Source organism: Engraulis encrasicolus, chromosome 16, assembly GCF_034702125.1.
Source record: "Engraulis encrasicolus isolate BLACKSEA-1 chromosome 16, IST_EnEncr_1.0, whole genome shotgun sequence".
NCBI lineage: Eukaryota > Metazoa > Chordata > Actinopteri > Clupeiformes > Engraulidae > Engraulis > Engraulis encrasicolus.
This window is the reverse complement of record NC_085872.1, coordinates 28,276,330-28,300,782: the sequence shown is the minus strand read 5'-3', so window position 1 is coordinate 28,300,782 and position 24,453 is coordinate 28,276,330. Positions and strand designations below refer to the sequence as shown.

General features: G+C 42.9%; 2 protein-coding genes across 4 annotated transcripts in view; both read left to right on the top strand.

Annotated features, from left to right (window-relative positions):
* Window positions 1-17,168, top strand: part of asap1a (ArfGAP with SH3 domain, ankyrin repeat and PH domain 1a) — a 45,706-nt gene extending 28,538 nt beyond the window's left edge. Inside the window, exons 11-29 of one of the 2 annotated variants that reach the window (XM_063219251.1) lie at window positions 765-865; window positions 1,551-1,620; window positions 3,281-3,368; window positions 3,754-3,802; window positions 4,182-4,348; window positions 4,761-4,894; window positions 5,005-5,096; window positions 5,242-5,428; window positions 6,536-6,621; window positions 6,951-7,066; window positions 8,846-8,913; window positions 9,154-9,261; window positions 9,888-10,110; window positions 11,251-11,418; window positions 12,035-12,101; window positions 12,518-12,582; window positions 12,804-13,414; window positions 13,945-14,070; window positions 14,407-17,168. In XM_063219251.1, coding sequence (XP_063075321.1) covers window positions 765-865; window positions 1,551-1,620; window positions 3,281-3,368; window positions 3,754-3,802; window positions 4,182-4,348; window positions 4,761-4,894; window positions 5,005-5,096; window positions 5,242-5,428; window positions 6,536-6,621; window positions 6,951-7,066; window positions 8,846-8,913; window positions 9,154-9,261; window positions 9,888-10,110; window positions 11,251-11,418; window positions 12,035-12,101; window positions 12,518-12,582; window positions 12,804-13,414; window positions 13,945-14,070; window positions 14,407-14,481 — 2,601 coding nt within the window. In that variant the 3' untranslated portion in view covers window positions 14,482-17,168. The remainder of the gene's footprint in view (window positions 1-764; window positions 866-1,550; window positions 1,621-3,280; window positions 3,369-3,753; window positions 3,803-4,181; window positions 4,349-4,760; window positions 4,895-5,004; window positions 5,097-5,241; window positions 5,429-6,535; window positions 6,622-6,950; window positions 7,067-8,845; window positions 8,914-9,153; window positions 9,262-9,887; window positions 10,111-11,250; window positions 11,419-12,034; window positions 12,102-12,517; window positions 12,583-12,803; window positions 13,415-13,944; window positions 14,071-14,406) is intronic. The other variant, XM_063219252.1, reaches the window with a different exon arrangement.
* Window positions 17,169-17,370: 202 nt separating this feature from the next.
* The window catches only part of fam49ba (family with sequence similarity 49 member Ba), a 37,459-nt gene continuing 30,376 nt past the window's right edge, over window positions 17,371-24,453 (top strand). For both annotated transcript variants that reach the window (XM_063219244.1, XM_063219243.1), the window contains exon 1: window positions 17,371-17,489. The gene's annotated coding sequence lies outside the window, so the exon portion shown is untranslated. The remainder of the gene's footprint in view (window positions 17,490-24,453) is intronic.

The window sequence follows — 24,453 nt, the reverse complement described above, 5'->3', positions numbered from 1 at the left end:
TCTCCGCCCATCCTCACCAAAGGTCTAGAGCCCTTGACTATAAGACCAATTAAGACCATGACCAGACTTAATCCCTGGTCAGGGAGATGGCTCTTTCAGTGCCCGAATTTAAATTCAGCGATGCTCTCCCCTCAAACTCTCACATCCCCAAAAGGGCTGTCTCTCTCAGGGCACTCACTCTCAGAGCCCTTTGCTGCCGGTTGTCATGGTATAATATTGCTCCTCGCTGTTGGCTTTCATTCATGTATTATATTTCTCTCTGCTTCTTAGACTGCTTCTTTTTCAGTAGCATCTTGTAGCACTCTAGTAACAGAGCTGTTACCTTTTGACTGTCTGACACTGTATTTCTAACTCTGCTAACACTTCTTTTGCTTTCTTTCTTTCTTTCTCTTTCTGTTTTTCTTTCTTTCTTTCTTTCTTTCTTTCTTTCTTTCTTTCTTTCTTTCTTTCTTTCTTTCTTTCTTTCTTTCTTTCTTTCTTTCTTTCTTTCTTTCTTTCTTTCTTTCTCTCCTTTTCAACTTATTTATTTCCTTCTGTGACTGAAGTCTAGGAGAGTAAGTGCTATGTTTCTCTCTCTGTTGAATGCTCTTTGCATCACCTTTCATGTTGATTTTGCATGCGTTGTTGTAATTGTAACTGTATTTTGTGTTAACGTCAATGCTTGAATGCTAATTCATTTATTTAACTCATTTTTTAATTAATTTTGCTCCGTATTTCCAATAATGTTTTCAACAACGTGTGTGTGTGTGTGTTACCACTTGCAGGATTCCCAGAGCAAGCAGAGTGGCTATAGCATGCACCAGCTGCAGGGCAACAAGGAGTTTGGGTGTGAGAAGAAGGGCTATCTCATGAAGAAGAGTGACGGGTAGGCTCATCTGTCACTCACACACTTAACTGCTCACACAGTGGACCTCTCAGCCACACGTTAACACACTCACTACCAGTAAAGGGTGTTCAGGGTCATGTGCTCTCACTGCAGACAGAATGGCTCTTGGCTATACATTAGATAGTCTACCACAGGAAGACCCATGACATAATCAGACTTCAATGTATTAGACTGTTGAATTCAAAAACATCAACATAGGAAGGAATCCACTCATCACATCTCCCCTTTCTCCAACCTGCCATTTTTAAAAAATAAAAAAAATGCAGCTTTCAACTTTTTAAATATATATTTTTTCCTACTTTTTGCCTTTTTACTTTCTTTTTTAACCTATTTGGGGACTCTCAGAGCAGGGAAGCTTTTCATTGTATATACTGTATATGTTTCATGTATATACACATGACAAATAAAATATCTTGTATCTTTTATCTTGTAATCTTACACAATTGAATGTAAATCTGTTTTTCGTGCATCTGCAAAGCAGCCCTAACTACTGTATGAGCTCTATGGAGAAGAAGTTGGAGAGAAAGATAGAGACCAGTAGACAAAAAAGGAGAGCTTGGAGCTTGGAGAGATTGGAGAAAGAGAAAGGAAAGGAGTAGAGAGGAAGGGATGAGAACAGATGGAGACATGATGATGCTGATGTGTTTCCTGTCGTCTTCCCCAGCCTCCGCAAGGTGTGGCAGCGCAGGAAGTGTTCTGTGAAGAATGGCATCCTCACCATCTCCCACGCCACGGTGAGCACATGCTCGCTCATGCTCGCTCATGCCACCTTTCTATATCCACCTCCTATTTATTGCACTCTGCCTGTCTCACAACAAACACTGCCTGTTAACATACACATACACATACACATACACATACACATACACATACACATACACATACACATACACATACACATACACATACACATGCACACACAGGAGAGATCCAAACACAAACTCTCACCCAAACAAAGACACAGTAAATTCAGACACCTTCATGTATTTGTGATGCCGTATACCACAAATACATGAAGGTGCGAATTTACTGTGTCATTCAATCATCATGGTCATGCATGGAAACAACAAGTTTAGAACTGTGATGCTTGTATAAATGTGGTGTTATGTTGGAATTTCCTGGGTTCCTACACAGCACAACAAAACACAAACCAAAGCAAAAGCCCACTCTTATTGAAGTGTCCCAGAATTTTAGCATCGTCTGGCTGCCGCCCTCCCTAGCTCACCCCGGATCTCTCCTACACATTCCATATGCACCTGGCACACGCTGAGGTCAGCATTGAGGAAATAGGATCAGAGAGACCGGTCTAAATTAATACCCACCAACCGGCCACATACTGGTGAAAATTCAGCTTGGCTGGTAGAAGACAAAAACACCTACTAGTCACTTTGACTGGTAGTGTGAGTATGTTTGGGCTAGTTAGATTTTCATCTAATAGCCAAATTGGCTAGAGATGAGAAAAGTTTATGTATAGCTCTGCTTCCTACTGATTTATGTCTTGTGTTTTATGAATTATGCCATAACACATGAAACAACAGAAACACAACAGTGCTAGCCTGATAAACCAGACTAAATGTGGATGTCTAATTTAGTCTGGCCTCGATGCATAATACATCCAAAGATTGTTGATGAGAACAACCTTCCCTCAAAACCCTGCCCGCTTTGATTCAAAACACATCTTTGCGTTGTAATTGGTTTGCCAGATTCATGGCATTCTGGCTTCATTGAATCATTATGCGAGGCCAGACCCACCCGTAGACAAAACATTTGCCGTCCAGCGGGTGGCGCTGGTTCACCAGGCTACAACAGTGCAGATCAGTCACAACACCTGACTGCTCTCTCTCTCTCTCTGTGTGAGTGGAGGCTATTTTTCTCCATTATTCATAGTAATTATTGCACTGCTCTGCAGCTCGTTCCCAGACTGGATTAGTGGGAGGGAGATGTAATAGTGTCGGTTTCACACAAGCTGACCCCTCCACCCCATTGGCATTACAGAGAGTCCGGTGGTCACTAAGGTCCTCGCACGTTGGGTTTTAATAGCCACATTCACATAGCTATTCACACACCCACACAGCCTTTTTCACACACGTATATGAGACGCTCTCTCACACTCAGTCTCTGTGCCACATCACCAGATACATGGCTATTCTGATGCAGAAAACAGCATGCAGGTCATTTTTTATACTGAGCGGTCATTAGTTTTCCCGTCCACTTCACTGCTGCATAATGGCTGCAGCAGAGAGAGCTCATTATGTCCGGAAGCACCACACTGTGCACTGAGCTCTGCGCGCTCTCTCTCTCTACAGCCTTCGCTCATTTATCAGCCAAGTTTTCACCTGCTTTTCTGCCTCTGTTGAAGACGGCATACAAACTTCCTGTGATCTCTCTTTTTAGTCCAACAGGCAACCTGTGCGACTGAACCTGCTGACCTGCCAGGTGAAACCCAGTGGAGAGGACAAGAAGTGTTTCGACCTGATCTCCCGTGAGTATACACGATGTACACACACACACACCACTTCCAGCCAAGGTCAAGGAGAGGGGGGGGGGTGATGGGGATGGTTTGAGCAGGTAGAAGAGGCAGCGTGTTGCAGAGGAGGCATGTGCAGTGGTGTGGAGATAATGCACCACAGACACTCCTGTAGCCTCCCCCCATCATTCTCATCTCACTTCCTCACTCTCTTCTCTCTCTCTTCTCTCTCTCTCTATCTCTGTTTGTCTCTCTTTCTCAGTCTCCCTCCTTTATTCTGTCAATTATATTTCTCTTTTTCTGTTTATTTCTCAGTCCCTCGTTCTGTTCTCCTTGAGGTATTGTTTGCCTGATGGCTGCATTTGGCTGTAATTAATATTTTTGTGTTCCTGTTTCACAGACAACCGCACATATCACTTCCAGGCAGAAGATGAGCAGGAGTTTGTGATGTAAGTGATGACCAAGAAGACTGCCCTGCTTCACGGCTTCCTTATTCCCTCTGGTTATTTCCATGAATTTGCAGTCCTCATAAACACAAGGACATATCCTGGGGGCATAAGTATGACTCATTTTCCCCCTTGGGTCATTTTATACACTTTAATACAGTTTATATGGTCTAAAGGTCACAACAGATAAAGACTGCCATGGCAACCAAGGCCAAATATCAGCAGAGAAATTCCGGAGCCTCCTCTACCACCACTGTAGCGCTACTTACTCATATTGGTGTGCATCTAATGTATCTTTTCTATTGGTGTACATCTAATGTATCTTTTCTGTCCAATGTAAGTCATTGGTGGTTGGTGCTTTGTGCGCTTGTTTCTCCTGCAGCTGGATCTCCGTGCTGACCAACAGTAAGGAGGAGGCCCTGAACATGGCCTTCCAGGGGGGCAGCCAGAGCACCGGGGAGGACACCGTGGAGGACCTGACCAAAGCCATCATAGAGGACGTGCTGCGCATACCTGGCAACGAGGTCTGCTGCGACTGCGGAGCCCCGGGTGAGTTACTCTGAGTCCCATGTTCAGAGCTTGTAAAAATGAAATAAAGTTTATATTTTTGGAGCTGATGCCCAGTGTGCGGACCACTTCATCACACTCTCTACCACTTTTTGTCTGGCACCTGGAAAACTGCGTTGTGGACGTGTGCACCCCAACATCCAAACAGATTGTGTTTAGAGACAGTTTGTGCACTAGCATTCTCTTTCTTTGTTTTTTTTTGCATTTTACCATTACCTTTATTCATGAAGTCTTGCTTAGGAAGTATATGCATAACAGCAAGCCTCTTGAATATCTGGCGCCCCCTTGTGTCTGGTGAAGTGAAGTGCTGCCCTGCAAAACAGCAGCGACCTACTGAGTGCCTACTGAGCGCTCTTTCTCTTCTCACAATCGCCCTCATTTTTGTCCTTTTTAGAGCCCAAATGGCTGTCCACCAACCTGGGCATCCTGACCTGCATTGAGTGCTCTGGAATCCATCGGGAGATGGGAGTGCACATCTCACGCATCCAGTCCATGGAGCTGGACAAACTAGGCACCTCAGAACTCTTGGTAAGCCAAATTCTAATGCAGCAGCCTCTTTGACATTGCCCAAGGTGACAGATTTTTTTTTTTTCTGAAATGTTAAGCTGTTACTTTTGTCGTTTGTTGTGTGCACACAGCTCGCCAAGACTGTAGGGAATAGCAGCTTCAATGAGATTCTGGAAGGGAATCTTCCCAGTCCTTCACCCAAGCCTACGCCAAACAGTGACATGTGAGTACCTCCTTAACTAGTGTGTGGCACATTCAATAAGTAGCTTAGTAAACAAGCACAGTATACATCATGACAGAAACAACCCCACATAAACAATTGTTGTGTGATTGAGTGTGATGTATTGTGTTGTTGTGTGTCCCCATAGGACGGAGAGGAAGGAGTACATCAATGCTAAGTATGTGGAGCACCGCTACGCCCGGCGGACAGCCTCCACGGCAACAGCGCGGCAGGGCGACCTGTACGAGGCGGTGCGGACGCGGGACCTGCTGCTTCTCATCCAGCTGTACGCTGACGGGGTGGAGCTCACCGACCCCTTCCTGGAGGCAGGACAGGTGAGACAGAGTTGGTCTCTAGCCCCATAATACATGGTGTACCATCTGAGGCACGCTGTGATAGTCATTAAAAGGTTAATTACCTTAGTACTACTCTACTAGGACATAACACAGGGTCTTTAGTAATGCTCTACGACTCGGTCATTGCCATTCTGGTAACAACAAACGTATAACGCTGCGTTTTAACGGGATATGAGAGATAGACATGGGTTCCAGTTCATACGGTATGTGACCGCAATGTGTCTGAAGTTTAATTGTCAGAAGAGTAAATGTATGCACTATGCACATCCCACCTCACCGAGGCCAGGTGCAGGACAGAGGCGTGTATCTTTCAACTGAGAGATTAGAAGTCTGTACACTGCAACTCTGACTGAAGGTCAATTCAAGAGATACAATGTTTAGACCCATCAGGGTCTTCATCAGGCATGAAGTTAAATTGCATGACATTACATTTATCCAACATGACTGACAACCAACAGTTTTGGATATGATGCTTTTGGTATTTGGGTAATAACATGGACTTAACACTGCTGTTCATGTTTCCTAACTCTTCTGTAATACTCTCTGGTAATACACTGACACATGCCATGAGCCATACGAACCATCCCTCCCATGTCCAAGTTTTACACGTGAGGATGAATCATCACTACATGTATTTATTCCATGTGATGATTAGTCATATGAATTTCTCAACAGCTCAGGAAATTAGTGACTGCACTGTAGCTCCCTTGCTGAAGATGTCTTTGTTTCACTTTCTGTTTATCTCTCTGAAGTTATTTTTATATTTGGGTACTAGTCATAAAGCGAGTTTTGAGGAAGATAGTTTTCTCTTTCAGGCAGTTTATACAAAAACATAGTCTCAAACCTGTGAATAGACATTGCCATTGAAATATGCTCTGCAAAATCCCCACCCATTCCCCCACTTCAGGCATTTTTAAGTTGTCATTCAGAACGGCTTTTTCTGCTTTGTGGTGTGGGGTGTTGTGTGTCGTGCTTTTTTTAGGTGTGTCATGTTCCATTGAGGTTATCAGTTTAGTCGAAGCAGAGGTGTCAAATGTGATGTGCTTAAAAACTGCATGGCTGTGGTCGGAAAATTATGTCTGACAGGACCCTGGAGAAACGGCTCTGCATTTCGCTGTCCGGACGGCAGACCAAACCTCTCTTCACCTGGTGGACTTCCTTGTTCAGAACAGGTAAAAGAAAAAAACCTTACAAACTCTCATGTGCATTTCCCTCACTGAAATAAAAATAGAGAATAGAGGATAAAACAAGAGCTGGACAACAAATGAATATTGTCATGTAAAACAAATTAATATTGTCATGTTAAAAGTGTAATATCTGTACATTTACGGCCTGCGTAATTTTTCACCACTCAAGTGGATATTTTTGAATGTGCCATACTGCACTATAAAAAAAATCCATGCATAGGTTTAGGATATAATCACTGAAGTTTTTGTGGTATCTGATGATGTTTGCATAAATAGAATATGACACAGAATGTGTTCGTCTTTGCTGTATTCAGTGGGACTCTGGACAGACAAACTGACAGTGGCAACTCTGCCCTGCACTACTGCTGCCTCTATGAGAAACCAGAGTGTCTGAAACTGCTGCTGAGGGGAAAACCAGCCATCGACATTGGTGAGTTATTACCGTATTTTCCGGACTACAAGTCGCACTTTTTTTCATGGTTTGGCTGGACATGCGACATATACTCTGGTGCGACATATATATGTTTTTTTTTCTCCACGGGAGAGCACTATGTGCGCAACTAGGTATTGTGTTGCTTAATACCAAGAAAAAAATGTTACAACTTAGGCTACCACAACAAAAAATAGCATTTACAATGACGACTGAATAGAAATATAGGGCCTACCACCAAAAAAAGTTAATACTACTGCTGAGTTCAAGCTGAAAGTAATTAAATATGCAGCCGAAAATGGCAATAGGGCAGCTGAACGAAAGTTTGGATGCAATGGAAAACTGTTTGGGGACTGGAGAAAAGCGGAGGAAAATGTGCTGATGAATACAGGACAAATGTGTTCTCGAACAACGCGCGCGCTGCGAGTCAACGGTCTTGTTACGGACTCCATGACATTGCCAAAGAAATGAATAGGACTTTTGCGGAAGTCAGGGAGCTCGTGGATGTATCGCGTTATGCAATGCAATCCCCTCTCGTGGATTTATTTGCGCTATGCAACGCAATCTCCTCTCTATCCGAGAACGAGCGTCTGTGTTATTAAAGACAGTCAGCCGACTTCCAGGTGAAAATCGGTCTTTTCCGCGAGTTTCTGACAAACGAGCACAACGTGACACTACCATAGGCTACACAACATGGATGAAATCCCCCTCACCTTTGATACCGTCATGGGCTGAAGTCTCAGAAAAGGGGGTAAAGAAAGGCGTGCTCTGGAGACGGAACAAGTTGCCTCGAACCCTCCCACGGTCCAAACGCAAAACAAAGCCGACAATTATGTTGTTCTGACTACAGGGCAACATGGCGCGTTATCACTGTTTCTTCCTCTTTTTCTTTTTGTGGTTTTATGGCGGTTGGCAAACCATCTTAGTTGGTGCATTACCACCACCTCTGAATGCGTTGCCACTGCTTCAGATGCTGGTTTAAAACAATGCCGTCTTTGAGCAGCAGCTTACCATGCGCCAGTTATCACAACATAGATTCCATGGATAGAATAACCTTTCAAAAATGTGCGACGATTAGTCCGGTGCGACGTATATATGTTTTTTTCATCTTCAAAATGCATTTTTGGGCCGTTGCGACTTAAACTCCGGAGCGACATATAGTCCAAAAAATACGGTAGTTATCATACCCATCAGACATGATACAGGGTTCCCACTGGTGCTTGAATTCCTTGAAAATGCTTGAATTTCATTTAAGTGTTTTCAAGGTTGTGAAAAAGCTTGAATTGTTGGTGAAGTGCTTGAAAATGCTTGAAATTTGTGTGAAGTCACACTCAATAAACCAAATAATGGAAATAAATTGTTAAGGTACATACAAAATCTGAGGGAGTGAGATGTCAGATGGGATTTGCCATTCCACACCCTAAAATTGATTAGAATGCAGGAAATTGCATCTTAAAAACACAAAAAATTCTGGGGGAGGACCCCCACACCCCCCTACCACTGTGCTTCCCATGACCATCATCCTGACATGGGCAAACGCAACTAGTAGGCAACCTATTTAAAGGTGCTGGAAAACTGAACATTTGGTGCTTGAAGGTGCTTGAAAAGTGCTTGAATTTGTTCACGAAAAAGGAGTGGGAACCCTGATGATGGATCCTTCTTTTCTTTTCTCTTATTGTGTTTGTGATCACGTTTAACCTGAGAGTGAATTTCACTGAGAGTGTATTTCTCTTCAGTTATAATTTGAGTCTCATCATGGGATATTAATTGTGATTGTAGCAAACCAAACTGGAGAGACTGCCCTGGACATCGCCAGGAGGCTGAAGAATACCCAGTGTGAAGAGCCGGTGAGGGGCACATGACCATTCTATTGTGTGTAATCTGTTAAGTAGTAGTAGAGTAACATTCGTCAGTTAAGTTAAGTTGGTCTGCTGCCTTTCACAGTACACCCTCACTCAGAAGCAACAGAAACAACTTATTACTGTTGGATTTATTGTTTCGTGTATTGTTTGGCTTCTTCTTGTCACTGCTAGGCTAGTATGTCTCACTCCTGCTCTCACTCCTGTCCTTGTCTATAATCTGTGTAGCTGGTGGAAGCTGCCGCGGGGAAGTTCAACCCTCACGTGCATGTGGAGTATGACTGGAACCTGCGACTGGAGGAGATAGATGAGAGTGATGACGACCTGGATGACAAGGTATTGCAGACTGTGAATGATCTGGGCTGTGTTTCTCCAAAACCATAGTTGCTAACTACATTAGCTACTTTGTTGTTTGCAATACAATTTCCCATTGGCAACTACCCAAGTTGCTAACTGGCTAATAACTAAGTTTTCGATAAATGCACCCCAGTCTTGTAGTGTAGATATGTATTATTCTGAGAAAAAAGTGTCATTCATGTCCATTTTTAATAACTTGATAAATGGTATGCTGTGCAATATAATGCATTTTTATTTTAATGTAATGTCATGTTCGGTAACATGTTGTAATGTCTTGTTGTAAAGTGTAGTGGTAACATGGTAACATGTTGATATGTCTACAGTATGTAATGTATAGTGCTGCTGTAATATTTTATACAATGTAATGTAATGTGTAGTGCGGCTGTAATTTACAGTGTGATGTAATGTGTAGTGCAATACGCAATGTAATGTAATGTAATGCAATGTAATGTATAGTGCTGTTGTAATTTACAGTGTGATGTAATGTGTAGTGCTGCTGTAATTTACAGTGTGATGTAATGTATAGTGCGGCTGTAATTTACAGTGTGATGTAATGTGTAGTGCGGCTGGCTGTAATTTACAATGTAATGTAACGTGTGCCACAGCCCAGCCCGGTGAAGAAGGAGCGCTCCCCGCGTCCCCAGAGCTTCTGCCACGCGTCCAGTGTGTCACCGCAGGAGAAGCTGACGCTGCCTAGTTACATGGGCCACCGCGACAAGCAGCGCCTCTCCTATGGGGCCTTTGCCAACCCCGTGTACAGCACCTCCACCGACACCCCCGCCTCCCCTGGCGCCGAGGGACCCACTCTGGTCAGGGGCCCCAGTAAAGGTACTGTGACAGCAGTAGGAGTACTGGTGCTAGTGCATCCAGCCAACCGTGACTTCTCATTTCAGAGTTTGTTTCCGTGTTTGTTTTGTTTTTTCTGTGTTATGCAATACATGTGTGTTAAGTAAACACATTTAATTGTAAGTCTATTTACATATCTCAGAAAACCATATTGTCAAATATAAAATTTCCTTGATATCAGAAAACATGGCAATGTGTCATACAGTAACCGTATGAACCTGAAATAAACAACACCAAAGAGGTGGTGCTGGCAGTACAGTGTTTTGTGTATTTGTGTGTAACCTGCACAGTTGGCTGGCCGTGATTCAGATTGCAGTATAACGTTGTTTGTTATGCTCATCATGTAGCCGCAGGGCAGTGTTAGTGAGTGAGTCACTGTTCCAGACACTCAGGTGCACGAGCTGCACTGGTAATACTAGACAATGGGCCTTTCTCAAAGTGAAGTGTCCCAGCCTTGCTAGGGCGAGTAACGCCCATTTTTCACGGGTTTCACCAAAGAGTATCCAATTAGTAGTAATTACACTTTGAACTAGTTATACTGTATTCACCCATCTTGGGTGAAATCCTTGAAAATTGGGCGTTACCCGTCTTAGCAAGGCTAGGACACTTCGCTTTGAGAAATTCCCGATGCAAGTGTTGCTCTTCGTGGCTGCTGTTCCCTCCCAGTCACACCCACATAGAGATCAGTCAGTGCCGCTGCCTGCCTGTCACTTCTCCTCTGTCTCATTATGCAAGACGGCCTGCTGCAGGAATTTCAGGCTGCAGGCCAAAGATTTTTTCCTTTCACATTTTGCAGCACTCATGTGGCATGACTCCATAGCAGCCTCGGGCTACAGCAAACAATGGAGGACTAGAATCCAAGCAGGTCTAGCTTGTGGTTTCCCCTCCTGGAAGTTTGAGTTACATTTCAAAAAAAGTTGCTTGAGTAGTTTGAGTCTTTGTTTATTTTTTACGTTGTAGTACATGCAATGGGATTATAATGTGTAAACATATAAGGTACATGTATTTGCTGCAGTAGAAAAGCATCAGGTGTTCAATGAAATGTTCAATGAAATGTGTTCTTCACTGCTGTTCTGGGAGCCAACCCTTCTTTGATTCTCCCCGCCTTCACCTATCCACCAGGTCCCTCTGCCGGTCCCCCCACCTCCCTCCCCCTGGGCTCTCAGTCGTCGGCGGGGGGCGGAAGTGGCACCCTGTCGAAGAAGAGGGCCCCACCCCCTCCCCCGGGACACAAGCGCACACTCTCCGACCCCCCCAGCCCAGTCCTCTCCGGCCCTCAGCAGAGCAAAGGTGACGCTCGATGCGTATGAGACTCTTAACCACATAGAGAACATGAACCCACTCCCCCCTCCCCCACACCACCACTTTAACCAACGCCACTTTCAATTGTGTCATTCTTCAAACGCTAATGGAACATTACCCCTCGCTGCTCTGTGTTAAAAGAGGTTTTTGTAGCATATCATAAACTTCTCTGGTGCAGTGGCTAGCAGATGGCTGATAGCATATAGTCGATGTGTTTCACTGCACAAACACTACAAACGGTGCTGTCTAACAAAACAAAAGGATTTCTATGAAAACATTGCAACGTTCTAAACTAAGTAAATCAGTAGAATATCTGAGTAATGTTTGAAATACATTATGTACTATGATGGGATGTGCTTATAGCACTCAAGAGGTGATCTAATTGTCAGTAAACGCCGCTTCTCGTCGTTACTTTCTCGTGAGCACTACAGTCATGAGTTGAGCGGCACTTGCACAGGAAGTGATCCGCTGGGGCAACCTCTGCTGCGCTCGGCCGTGTTAACGCTGCACAGATGTAAACAGAAATAGTACTGAAGTTGACTCTAACTGCGCTTCTCCTTTTCTTTCACTTCCTCCTCTCGTCTGCTATTATTTGCGCTCACAGGCAGCGAATCAACTCCTCCGCCCACAAACAGGACTTCACCTGCCAACAAGTTTGAGCAGCAGCAGAGGTACATGTGCTGCATGTGTTGACTAAACAGATGTGGTAACTTTTTAGGGTTCATGTTAGCTATGTATACATGCCTAAATGATTAGGACATGCTATCATATGTTAGGCATCTATTCACAAAATTCTTTTTCACGGGCAATAAGGCCTTTAACGATATTATCATAATAAAGATCTAGTAGGCCCTTGACTTTGCTTAACATGTCATACACAAAGCACTTATACAGATAGTAATTATGCATGTATTACTGGCTAGCATGTGAAGCCTATCCTATTTTAAGCTGTTAGCACACATTATTATTTAGCCTTTTCATTATGAGTCACATCAACTCTTGAACTGACATGCCATTTCCTGATCGTCTATCAGCTATTCAGAGGACTTCTCACCGATGTCTTTTTTTGTTTTGTTTTGTTTTTCAGCACTACATCAAGCAACACTAAATCCACACTTGGCCCAAGAGTTCTACCTAAACTGCCTCAGAAAGGTGAACCCTTTAAATAATTGTATGTTATTAATGTTCTAAAGCATCATGGCTTTGTAAGTATATGGAATAGAACGATTGAAAACCTATGACAGAATAAGACCTGCCAGAGCTAAATTGTGTGATGGTTTCTTTAAGCATCTTATTGGCATGGCTAAGCTGTGATGTAGTAAAAACAAATGTTCGAATCCATGACCTTATATTAACAATCTTCTTTCCCTCAGTGGCACTAAGGAAGATCGACACTATTCACCTCCCCTCGGTGGACAAGCCGGGACCCCCAGGCCCAGAGGTGTTGCAGAAGCCACTCCAGTCAGTGGAGACCAGCCCCAGACCCTGCGACCTCCCTACCAGAGCCCCACAACTCTCAGACCGGCCCCAGCCTGCGGAGCGGCACCTGTCCGCAGAGAAGCCTCAGCCGGCGGAGAGACCGCAGCTCGGCGACCTTCCCCCAAAGCCTCACGTGTTAGACCTGCCTCCTAAACCCCAGCTCTCCGACCTCCCTCCCAAGCCGCAGCTCTCGGACTTGCCCCCCAAACCTCAGCTATCGGATTTACCCCCTAAACCTCAGCTCAAGGACCTCCCGCCTAAGCCCCAGCTGGCCGACATGCCCCCGAAGCCTTCGCCGCCAGAGGCCCCAACGGCAAGGCAGAGCACGCAGGAGGAGCCCACGCCGGCAGCCAGGGTGCCGCAGCAGCAGCCGCAGTCACCTGCAGAAGCACAGTCCTCCAGCCAACAGGGGGAGCTGTCCCCGAGGCAGGCCAGCGAGGACACCAATGGAGCACCGGCCGGGGCGGTGGAGATGCCGGTGCCACTGCCTCGCAAGATCAACCCGGTAAGTGGGAGGCCCAAGGCTATGCTTCTGTTACCCATATTTTCAATATGCAATGTCCTGATAACTCTTATGAGATAACTCTAAAACCACTGCTGTCTGCCTATTGATTAGTGGTGTGCATTGGCACTGCCCTTACAATTCGGTTCGATTACAATTCGGCAGGCAACGATTCGATTCGAATCGATTCAGTCCGATTCTACGATGCATTGCAATGCATTACATTTCTATTGAAAGCAAGGACAATTTTTTCATCAGTGTTGAGGCAATAAAAGCAGTCAGATACTGAAAAGCATTTTATTGGCTGTTGTGTATTAGTCCTGCAGCTTTCAATGCTTTGAGTGCTTCAATTTAATGTTAAATAAATTTGCTCCATAAGTATTTGAACCTTGAAAAAATATGCTGCATCGATTATGGCATTTGCCGAATTGATTATTGAATTGTCCTGCCCCGCATTGCGATGTATTGCAGAATCGATTATTGTTGACACCACTACTATTGATGTTTTTTGTTTTTTTTATACCATCCCTAAGGTCCCTAAGGCCAAAGCCAAACGGGTGAAGACCATCTACGACTGCCAAGCAGATAACGATGACGAGCTGACCTTTGCAGAAGGAGAAGTGATCGTGGTGACCGGGGAGGAGGATCAGGAGTGGTGGGTGAGTACTGCCAACCATGCCAGGTTTTACTTCATGGTGTTGAGTGGAGGTGCAAAACGCACAGCAGAAAAGGAGGTGCTGACAACCAGTAAAACACTTGCAGGAGGAGAGAAGTGCCGCACACTCCTGACACGTGACCTGAGGAAGGCCGACAGGCCGAAACGTTGTCACATTAAAAACTTCAGTTCATGCAACTCTCTTTACTTCATGCTGTTACCATAGCAACAGAACCCAGCAATCCACTCGGCCAGATTCAGGTAGCTTCTATCACCTTCCAGTGTTCTTTCCACCAACATCTCCTGACCCCATATCTTTATATCTCTCTTTCTATTCCAGATTGGACACATAGAAGGCCAGCCGGAGCGAAAAGGGGTCTTCCCTATGTCCTTCGTGCACATTCTGTCTGAATGACAAAGTGGTGACTGACCAGCATGAGGCTCCCTGTCCATCTGTCTGTCTAGCTAGCACAAGCCCCCGTCATAGGCCTCCCCATCCTGGGACTGTGGGCATAGCCTCTGTATATAGCTGCTGTAATCCAAACCAAGTCTTCAAGGGCCTAAGACTCACTCATCCAGGGTGTCAGCCCAGCCTCCCTGCACCTGTAAGGGTTTAAATATGTACGTATACCAGTCATGTGTTGTTGAAATGCGTAAAATAAAACTGTTATCCTGCCTACCAGTATTACCGTAGCCATAGCAAACCGGCATGCTGCCAAAACAGGGTTTGCGGTAGCTATCCATTGGAATCTAGCACTTAACACGTTTTGTTTTTTTAATTTTGTTGTTTGTTTTTGTCAGTGTACGCTGTAAACTGTATGTACGTACGTATGTATGTGTGTATACATATAGAAGCGATGTGTTATGTCCATTTGAAACGTGTGTACATGTACATAAGATATGCACACATGTTAGTATATTTATGTACCCATGCACATACACTACTGTGTAGATGTACAGTATGTGGGCATCCTGGCTATCCAGCGCCATAGCTGGGGATGGCTGCTCCTTTTACTTCTGTGGTTCAAAAAAAAGAAAAGAAAAAAATCATCTCTAGTGTTCCTGAGGGAGTGCACAGAGGGCCATTACATTTGAATTAAATTAAAAAAAGGAAATATATAGAAAAAAAGTATATAGTATATATAAAATAAATATTATCAAAGTGCTTCAATTTTCCCATGTGTAATTATAGTGGCATGCTGACCAGGGAAGAAAATTAAATATTATTATATTCGAATTTTAATCTCAAGAAGAAAGAAAAACAAAGAAACAAACATCTCATTGCACCTCCTCTAAACTTGTGATAGAATGGCATAAAACCACTCGTGAAGCTAGTGTGGCACACAGTAGGTGCCTGCTCTGTAGTATCCAGGAGCCCACTCTCTCAGCTCACTGCAGCCATGTGTGGACTCTGCTGAGTGAAGGATGACGATAGTGATGCTCCAGCTGACGTACTGTATGTGACTGACTGCAGTGTTGATCGTTAGGATCTTTTTTTGGCAGACTGCACTGCACTGCTCTGCTCTCCGCAAGCATCCATTTTCACGCATCAGCCAAGCTGATGTCAATAGAGATGCCTCTGGGGACATTGGGTGCATTCCAATATGTGACCTTGCGTCCACCACTTGGGCTTGTGGCCTTACATTTTGCTGATGCCCAGCCTCCGTGGAGAAAACAATGAAGTTTCCCCACTGTCAGCCTAGCCAAAACAATTTTGGGGGACTGTTCTTCATTTACCATCCTGTTTGAAAATGAGAAAATGACTTGACAATTGAGCTTTTGCGAGATATTGAAATATAATCCTGTTGTCAGTGATGTCCTCACGACGTATTACTGCCTGGTACGAGGCCACAAGCACAAGTGGAGGACGCAAGGTTGCATATTGGAACGCACCCATTCTCTTTACTTTGTTAGGGGTTCTGTTTGGTTTGTTAGCACCAAGCCTTAACCCTCCTAGATATGAATGGCAGTGAGTGCTTGAAACACATTGGTCGGCTTGCTGGTTTCAACCTTGGGCTTACCACAGCCGAAGCAAAAACACTTGACCTATGGGGGTTGTTTCATAACACGCCGCCCACAGTGAAAGGCAGGTACCCACACTCATGTTTGTTCAATTCAGGACGTTTTTCGTTTTCTTTCTCTCTTTTTTTTGGCCTTGAGTCAAATTGTACTGTGGAATGTTTTTGTTACATTTTTTACATGTATTTTATTATTTTGTGTGACCGATGATTTTTGTTTATTTGTTTGTTTGATTGATTCCTGTTCATTTTGCTTTGTCTGAGATCGCAGCAGCAAGTGACTGAGCTGCCGTTGGGACTAAGGATGACCTTTCTGCTGCCTCTCAGTGTGGCACCAGGCAGGGGGACTGGCTCACACTTTAGGTTCTTCAACAAGTGGTTGGTGTAGTTAACAAGAGACAGTGTACGGTATTGATGAATGCTTCCTGTAGTCAGTTTGGTGTTTTAAGATATTTCACATGTAGGCTTTTGGTGGGTCAGTAAGAAAGGGACACAGATCCCATAGTGTTGAAACGGAAATAAAAAACAAGTTCACAGTTGAAAAGGCTGTCAGCACAATTTATATAATTCATGGGTATAAACCACATACACAAGAGTAACGACAGACAAACTAACTCAACAAATGGTTTTTAGATATATCAGCTACTGTGGTGCTCTGCTAAGGATACAGTATCTTTTGAAAATGTGTATTTGTCTCTGATGTACCATTCCTGTATTGTGTAAATTTGAACTTCATAATCAGCTCATAATTGGACCAAACGTGTGCCAGTATTGTTTAATGGAGACAGGATTTTCACTACCAGAGACTACCGATGTAATAGCCTTTGTTCAAAAAAAAAGTCATTCCTATATGTAATGCTGGAACCAGTACAGTGAAATGGCCTGTGTGGCTATAACTATTTTTTACATGTTTTGTTGTGAGAGAAACTGAATGAGTTATATTGTTTTAATTAGGATGCAAGATTTATTTCCATGCAGTCTCATTCCTTTGATTTGTTTGTGTTTGCTGCACTGTATGTTTAGTAAAGAAGGAATTTGCAATTGAGTTGAGTACAGTAATAAAGATTTTAAGTTGAGAGCACGACTACTTTGTGTCTTTTTATGTTTTTTCCCCCTGATATAACATAATAAGGCAAAGTGCGCGCAGCCAAACATTCATTTTGGCGCTTCTAGAACTGCGTTATTACACCACTTCCTATGTGTAAATCAATTCCTTTTATAGTGTGAAGGACTGCCTCTTTGAGACTGAAAGCACAAGAGTACATTTAGACAAGTGACAGCACACATTTATGGTTGGCCAACCCGGAACCGACTAGACGTCTCATCTCCACAATGATTTTTTGAGTTATAGTTCATTACTTGTTTCAGCGCGCGTTTCGAGGACAGCATTGTACCAGGACTGACGGTAAGGATTTCATCCACTTCATGAGTAATCAATGAGTAATTTATTATGGCCACATGGTTTTGTTTTAGTTGAATTTCAAGTTCATCACATTTTGTAGGTGCGTTAATGCTGCACCACACTACAACCTGACGAAGTAGCTTGCGCTCCATTCGCGCTTTAGTGAAACAACCAATCCTTTCCAATGAATTATGATCACAATTCAAGGTCTTGACGTCCAATTGTCTACTCTGACGTCCACATTATTGGTATTTTCATGTATGGGGCCCGTAGTAAATAACTCTTCGGCGGTGAACAACCATCGTCGTGGAGAGAAGAAATGCTAATAGAACAACACCCAGGTTGTAGGTGTACGCTCAGTGTCTCTGGAGAGTAGGTGAGTGTAGCACATATAATCTAGGCTTTGTAAACGTAAACTTGCCCAGGTGAAAGGAAACTATTAAAGACTTTCATTTGACAAGGCGTATGAACGGAAAGAATGGTGCGAAATAGCTACAAATTCAAACTTCCTCTGTGTCAAGTCACATCATGCCACTTCCTGATTTTGTTTATTCACAACAGAATTTTTCTTCCTTCATTGAACAAATGCATTAACTGTCCATATAGCTGCAGTAGCCTATGCACTTTTAGTTATATTTTAGTGCTTAATAACAGAAGAATTGAAAAATATCACCAGTTGTTAAAATGCATTTGATATATTGATTACATTTCAATGCGATCTCATTTCACACTAAATATTTTGTCATCTGCTTGCTTGGACACATGCAAAAAGATGATTTGCTTAATGATTTGATCAGTCTATTTCACATGGGTATCTCCCCTTTGTTGAATTAGAAAATGAAAGCCATATGCTATTTTCTATATAGGAAGTAAAATACTGGAATCCCCAATGTGTTGCAAGGCAGTGCATGCGGCTTCTATTTATTCTCCAGGTCTAACCAAGCCAAGGCACATAGGCCCTATAGTGAATCTGCTGGTCACCTGTAGTGAATGTTTATGCATAAATTGTTTCTTAAAGGAATAGACCTAGAACCAGAATCAATCCGAAAACACAACACACCATCAGTTTTTTGAAGCAACACAGAGTGGTCAAGTGTGTGTGTGTGTGTGTGTGTGTGTGTGTGTGTGTGTGTGTGTGTGTGTGTGTGTGTGTGTGTGTGTGTGTGTGTGCATAGCTGTGGGTGACTGTGTGTGCGTGCCTGTGGGAGAATGTTTTCTGTTCCTGTGTTTGCTGACACTTTCGGTGAGGAGAATTTTGAGCCCCTGACTGCAGTGCACCACTGTGGTGCCTGCCGTTTGACTTTTCCCTGGTCTGCCTCTTCAGAAGCACGGCGGCTCAACCGGCCTTTACATCACTCACATGTGTTCTGCTGCATGCATGTTAGAGGCATTATGTGCAGAGCTGAATAATTAATACACAATACTATGATAGTGACAACATGATAGTTTGTGCACAACCTCCAAATCTCCTCATGGTTCTGGAGTTCTTCTTTTACCAAACATTCCACTGTGGAGTTCTAGAATGAAGCCTTGAGATATGCTGCTGGCTGCAGCCGTGTGATTGCTCTGAGGGCAGGGCTAGAGGTGCTAGCTGGTGCATCCTTTCAAACGTCTTTCATCTTAGAGGATACACAGCTGCTCACCTCACCCGCATGCTCATGCACACACCACAGTCAAAGGCAAGGGGTGATGTACGTGTGAAGTTCTCATACAATGCTCATGAAAGGAGCTCACCCGACTAACCCTTGATCACGCTGGTGAGACACTATACTTGGTGCACCACACAGTGAAATAACTTCAGTAACATTGTTACCATAGTATACAGTTTTTAAGGTTATCACTAAACATTTCAAGGGTTAGGCCGCTACTGAGCAAAACTGAACTACAACAGTAGCCCATATTTATGAATGTGTTTGTGTGCTTGTGTAAGCGTGTGCTGCATCGAGAGATGCATGGTGTGTGTGTGTGAGAGAGAGAGAGCCGGGTAAAGAGAGGGGAGTTTGAGAGCACTCACACTTGTATGGTCATGCCAGGGGAAGCATGTTGCTACAGGTCTCATGGCTCAGGCTGACACCAATTCTGCTTGTTCCTGCATTTTTCCTCGCTGTTCCTCTCCTCTGACAGCCGTTATTCGCTGGTGTTTGCTTGTTTGAGAACGCATGGCTCGAATATAATAGAGTTGTTATAAAACCCTGAACAGTAAGCTTTTTGGGTAACACTTTACTTAAAACCCATTCTATAGTGCATTATGAGTGTATTTGTAGCAAATTGTATTGCACATTATAATTAGTCACATTCATGTTATGAATACACTGATAATGCTTCAGGATGTATTATATCAAGTTATAACTATACCTCTATCTTATAATGGCTTATGACTACAAGGTTGTAAATTATTTACTCTATATAGGCTGGATGTATATGTTAGATGTTAGATGTATAGTTGTAACTGTTGATATAATACATCATGAAGCATTATTGGTGCATTCATAATGCGAATGTGACTCATTATTATGCACATTATAATTCATTATAAATGTGCTCATTATGGGCTTTAAAGTGTTACCGGTTTCTGTTGTCGATGTTTCAAATATCATACCTTTTTAGCTGAGTGCTATGTCTCATTGGTGAAGTGCACTTTGCTGTACACACAGTACTGTCTGTTTGCAGTCTTTTATGGTGGGACAGGTTATTGAGGAGGTATTTCTGACTCTGGTGGCTATGTGTGACGTCTCTTATAGTCTTGGGCTTCAGATCAGTTTATTGTTTGAAGAGGAAGCAGGCTTTTCTATCAATGTGAAGACACACACTTTCAGTTCCTCTGGTCAGACTGCAGATATCTAATAATTTCCCAGTCAGTGATCAGAATTGGGCCATGCTGTGGCATGCCTTTAGGTTATGTAAATCCAGTAGCTTCCTCTGCCTTGAGTTTGGACAACACTTCTCAGAACCAGAAATGCCCTCAGAGAGTGCAGACCTCCACCAAGGAAGCTGTTTGATAAAACATATGGTACACTCCATTATTATTTAAAGTCTTTCTGCCTTCTTTTTGCGGAGTTAGAAACTGGAATGAAAGTTGCCCTGTCCCGCAATTCAGTTTACGGTCACTAGGGGCGTCTAGATTTAGCAATGGTGAAGAATCTTTTTAAAAATTCTGGTTCCGATTCTTGATATGGATCACCACCAAAATGTAATCACTTCTTCCTTTGGTAATTTCCAGTAACTCCACAAAGTTTCATCCAAATCCTTTCATGAGTTTTTGAGTTATCCTGCTGACAAACAAACAGACAAACAGACAGACAGACAGACAGACAAACAAACAAACAGACAGACAAACCAATGCGACCGAAAACATAACCTCCTTGGCGGAGGTAATAAGACAGTGCAGCTACCCAGCAGACCATACAACTACATAACTAGTCAGGAGATTTTGCTGTTTGACTTAATTAATTGCAATTGCAAGTGTATATGGGCTATAATATTTTTACCTTCGCCGAGACAAAGTCGGCGAAGGTTATGTTTTGACCGCTGTGTATTTATTTATTTGTGAATATGTTTGTTTGTTTGTTTGTTTGTTTGTACTTCGTATAACTCAGACAGAACTGAGCCGATTTTTATGAAATTTAGTGGGATGCCCCAAGGAACAATCGATTAGTTTTTGGGAGTGATTGGGTCAAAGGTCAAAGGTCAAGGTCAAAATGTTTGTTTGTACTTTGTATAACTCAGACAGAACTGAGCCGATTTTTATGAAATTTAGTGGGATGATTGGTCATGACCCAAGGAACAATCGATTAGTTTTTGGGAGTGATTGGGTCAAAGGTCAAACTCAAGGTCACGAAAAGGTCAAAAACGTAAATTGAGCCGATTTTTATTAAATTTACTGGGATGATTGGTCATGACCCAAGGAACAATCGATTACTTTTTGGGAGTGATTGGATCAAAGGTCAAGGTCAAGGTCACGAAAAGGTCAAAAAAAGTTTTTCTTTGCCAAGCACTATATGCCAGAACAACGTGTGCATGCTGAATTGAATAAGAGGTCAAGACTGGGCCAAAAATGTAACATTACGATATTCCGGTCCGATTTAAATGAAACTAACACCAACATTTGGAGAATGTTATGCCCCACACTCTGAAGATGGCCAGAAAAAAATAAGTGGCGTAGGCGAAGGTTTGCGCTCTACCGAGTGCCCATTCTAGTTTTGGATTGTTCTTTGTTACCTAGGCTTCACATCCAGTCAAAATGTAGGGGGCAAGCAGGTCAATAAAACATGCATAGTTTGAGGTGCACATAGGGCTGCACGATTACGGAAAAAATCATAATCACAATTATTTTGGTCAAAATCATAATCACGATTATTAATTTTTGCAGATTTTTTTGAAAATTATAACAAGATGAAATATAACCAAGAATGAATTACATACGGGATGAGCAAAATAAAATGAATTGTAATAATTATGTAAAGGCAATAGCATGAAACTTAAGTGGACAGATTTCTGTCCAGAAACACCAGCCTGTCAGTATGTTCTGGCTTCAAGGACGCTCTCAAAAGTAGGTCACTATTGCCGATTGACTTCGATTTCACTATTTTATCACGATTTTGATTATTTTTCGATTAATTGTGCAGCCCTAGGTGCACACTATAAGAATGATAACAGGCCCCGCCGTGGCACAAAAGGTAGGGCACTGCACTCTTATGCCAGGAACCCGGGTTCGATTTCCAACCCATGGTCATTTCCTGATCCTCCCCTGTCTCTATCACTCTCTCCCTCTCGCTTCCTGTCCCACTCTTCGCTGTCCTGTCTAAATAAAGTTGAATCCCCCACCCCCCAAAAAAACAATATATAAAAAGAATGATAACATGCTTTTAGATAATTAAATCGCTTTTTTACATATATCAGAAAAAAGGAATTTTGATAATAGTGGCCTACAAGAAGTGTCCACACCAACTTGTTTTCCAAGTGTGCGAGCTCCCCGGAGTCCGCGGAGATGGGGACCTACCTATGTAATTATTTCAAATTAATATATTGTATAGATACCATTGTGCTATTCATGGCACATCAAATATATGAAGCAGGCAGAGCCTGAACCTAAAAGCTTGGCAACTTCAGATTCTTCAGATGATTTTAGGGCTGAATGATATGCTTGATTCTGGAAAGCTTTTTAATGCATGTGTATTTTACATTTATATACTGTGTAGGTTTATATTTTACATGCAAATGAAACTCAGTCGGTTCTCTTTTACTTGTGTGACTGCAGAGTAATCCTGCTCATCGCTCCTGTAGTAGTTGTGTAGTTCACTCCCCTTCATTGGTAGCCCAGCATGAAGAAAAGCAAGCATGGAAATAGTCCTTCCCTCAGTAGCCACAAGGTGCCATGGTTGTCTTATGGCTAGTGATTAAATTAATTGATAATTTGTGCACTGAAACATTGTACTGTATATCTTGATCCTAAATAGACAGGATTTACTATTAGATAAATATGTCTCTTTAATTACAATTTATCCATATGCAGTGTTGGTCAAGTTACTCAAAAACTGTAATACATTACTGATTATGTTGTCTTTTCAAAATAATCCCTTACATTACAATATTACTACTTTTAAATGGAAGGCTTACACTCCTTTTGCATTACTTTCGTTACTTTTGCCAAAATAGCTGTTGGCCTAAATATGGATCTGGCGATTTACAGTGTAAATCAAGCTCATGAGTCATGACTTTCACTTCCTGTCCAGGGGGTGTTTTGGCTGTAGAAACTACCAGGTTCAGGAATAGCTTTTTTCAGACCCACCACAGGGAACACCATTAAAATCCAGGTCAAGGTACAATGCATTGTAAATTAAGTTACTTAGCATTGTAACAAAGTAAATATTACAGATTTTTGCCCTGTAATGCCTTACATTACTGTGTTACAGAAAAAAGTAATGCGTAACAGTAATTAATTACTTTTGGAATGCGCTACTCCCAACACTGAACATATACGCGTCTGTGTGCATTATAATGTAGCATAAATGTAGTATAACCTACACCAAGATAAGGGTTATAACCAGATGCTGCAAGCCATCCAAGGTGTTTCTGCATTCATGACGAGGGTTGTGGTACTAGCTGTCTCTCTGAAGACGGACATACTGTATTTCTCCAACATGTTGTAGGACATAATCATAGCATAACACTCGTCCAGGTGCAAGGATCACAGGGATTATACAGAACAATAAGTGTATGCCAGTATACAGTAGTAGGGTTGGTGTTTTTTTTGTACATTAGCTCAGGGCTAAGTAGAGTACACACACACACACACACACACACACACACACACACACACACACACACACACACACACACACACACACACACACACACACACACACACACACACACACACATAGGCATTACAGTCTTTACCTGGTCTGGGCCAGCTGAGGCATCAGAGCAGTAAATAGTCACGAAAGAAAGAGTCTTTACTTGCTTCTTGAAGTTTTAGAAAGCTGCCCCTAGTCTTGTTGCCTCTGGAAGTTTGTTCCACCACTCATGGACAATGACAGAGAACAGTTTTGACTAGGGTCGCTTAGAGTGAGCAGAAGGCAAGGATAGTAGACGGTTTGTATTGGAGGAGCGTAGCTCTCTGGCAGGAACATACGGCTTTAGTATGTCCTTCAAATAAGCTGGGGCAGTTCCTGAGATAGGTCTGTAGGCAAGTGCCTTGTGCTTGATCTGGGCAGCCACTGGTAGCTAGTGCAGCTCGATAAATAACATCCCTTTTGGGTTGAGTCAGTGAGTAGGCTACCAAACGCACTGCCTCATTCCAAACCATCTTAAGATCTTAACACCATATTTTGTTCTGTGGTCCGGCACATGCTTGAGCAAGTGAATTGACATTTCCTACTGTTAGTAATAAAAGGACAACATGCGTATATAACATGTATAACAAATAAAATGTTACTAACTTGAACCCTTCCCCATTATTTGACTG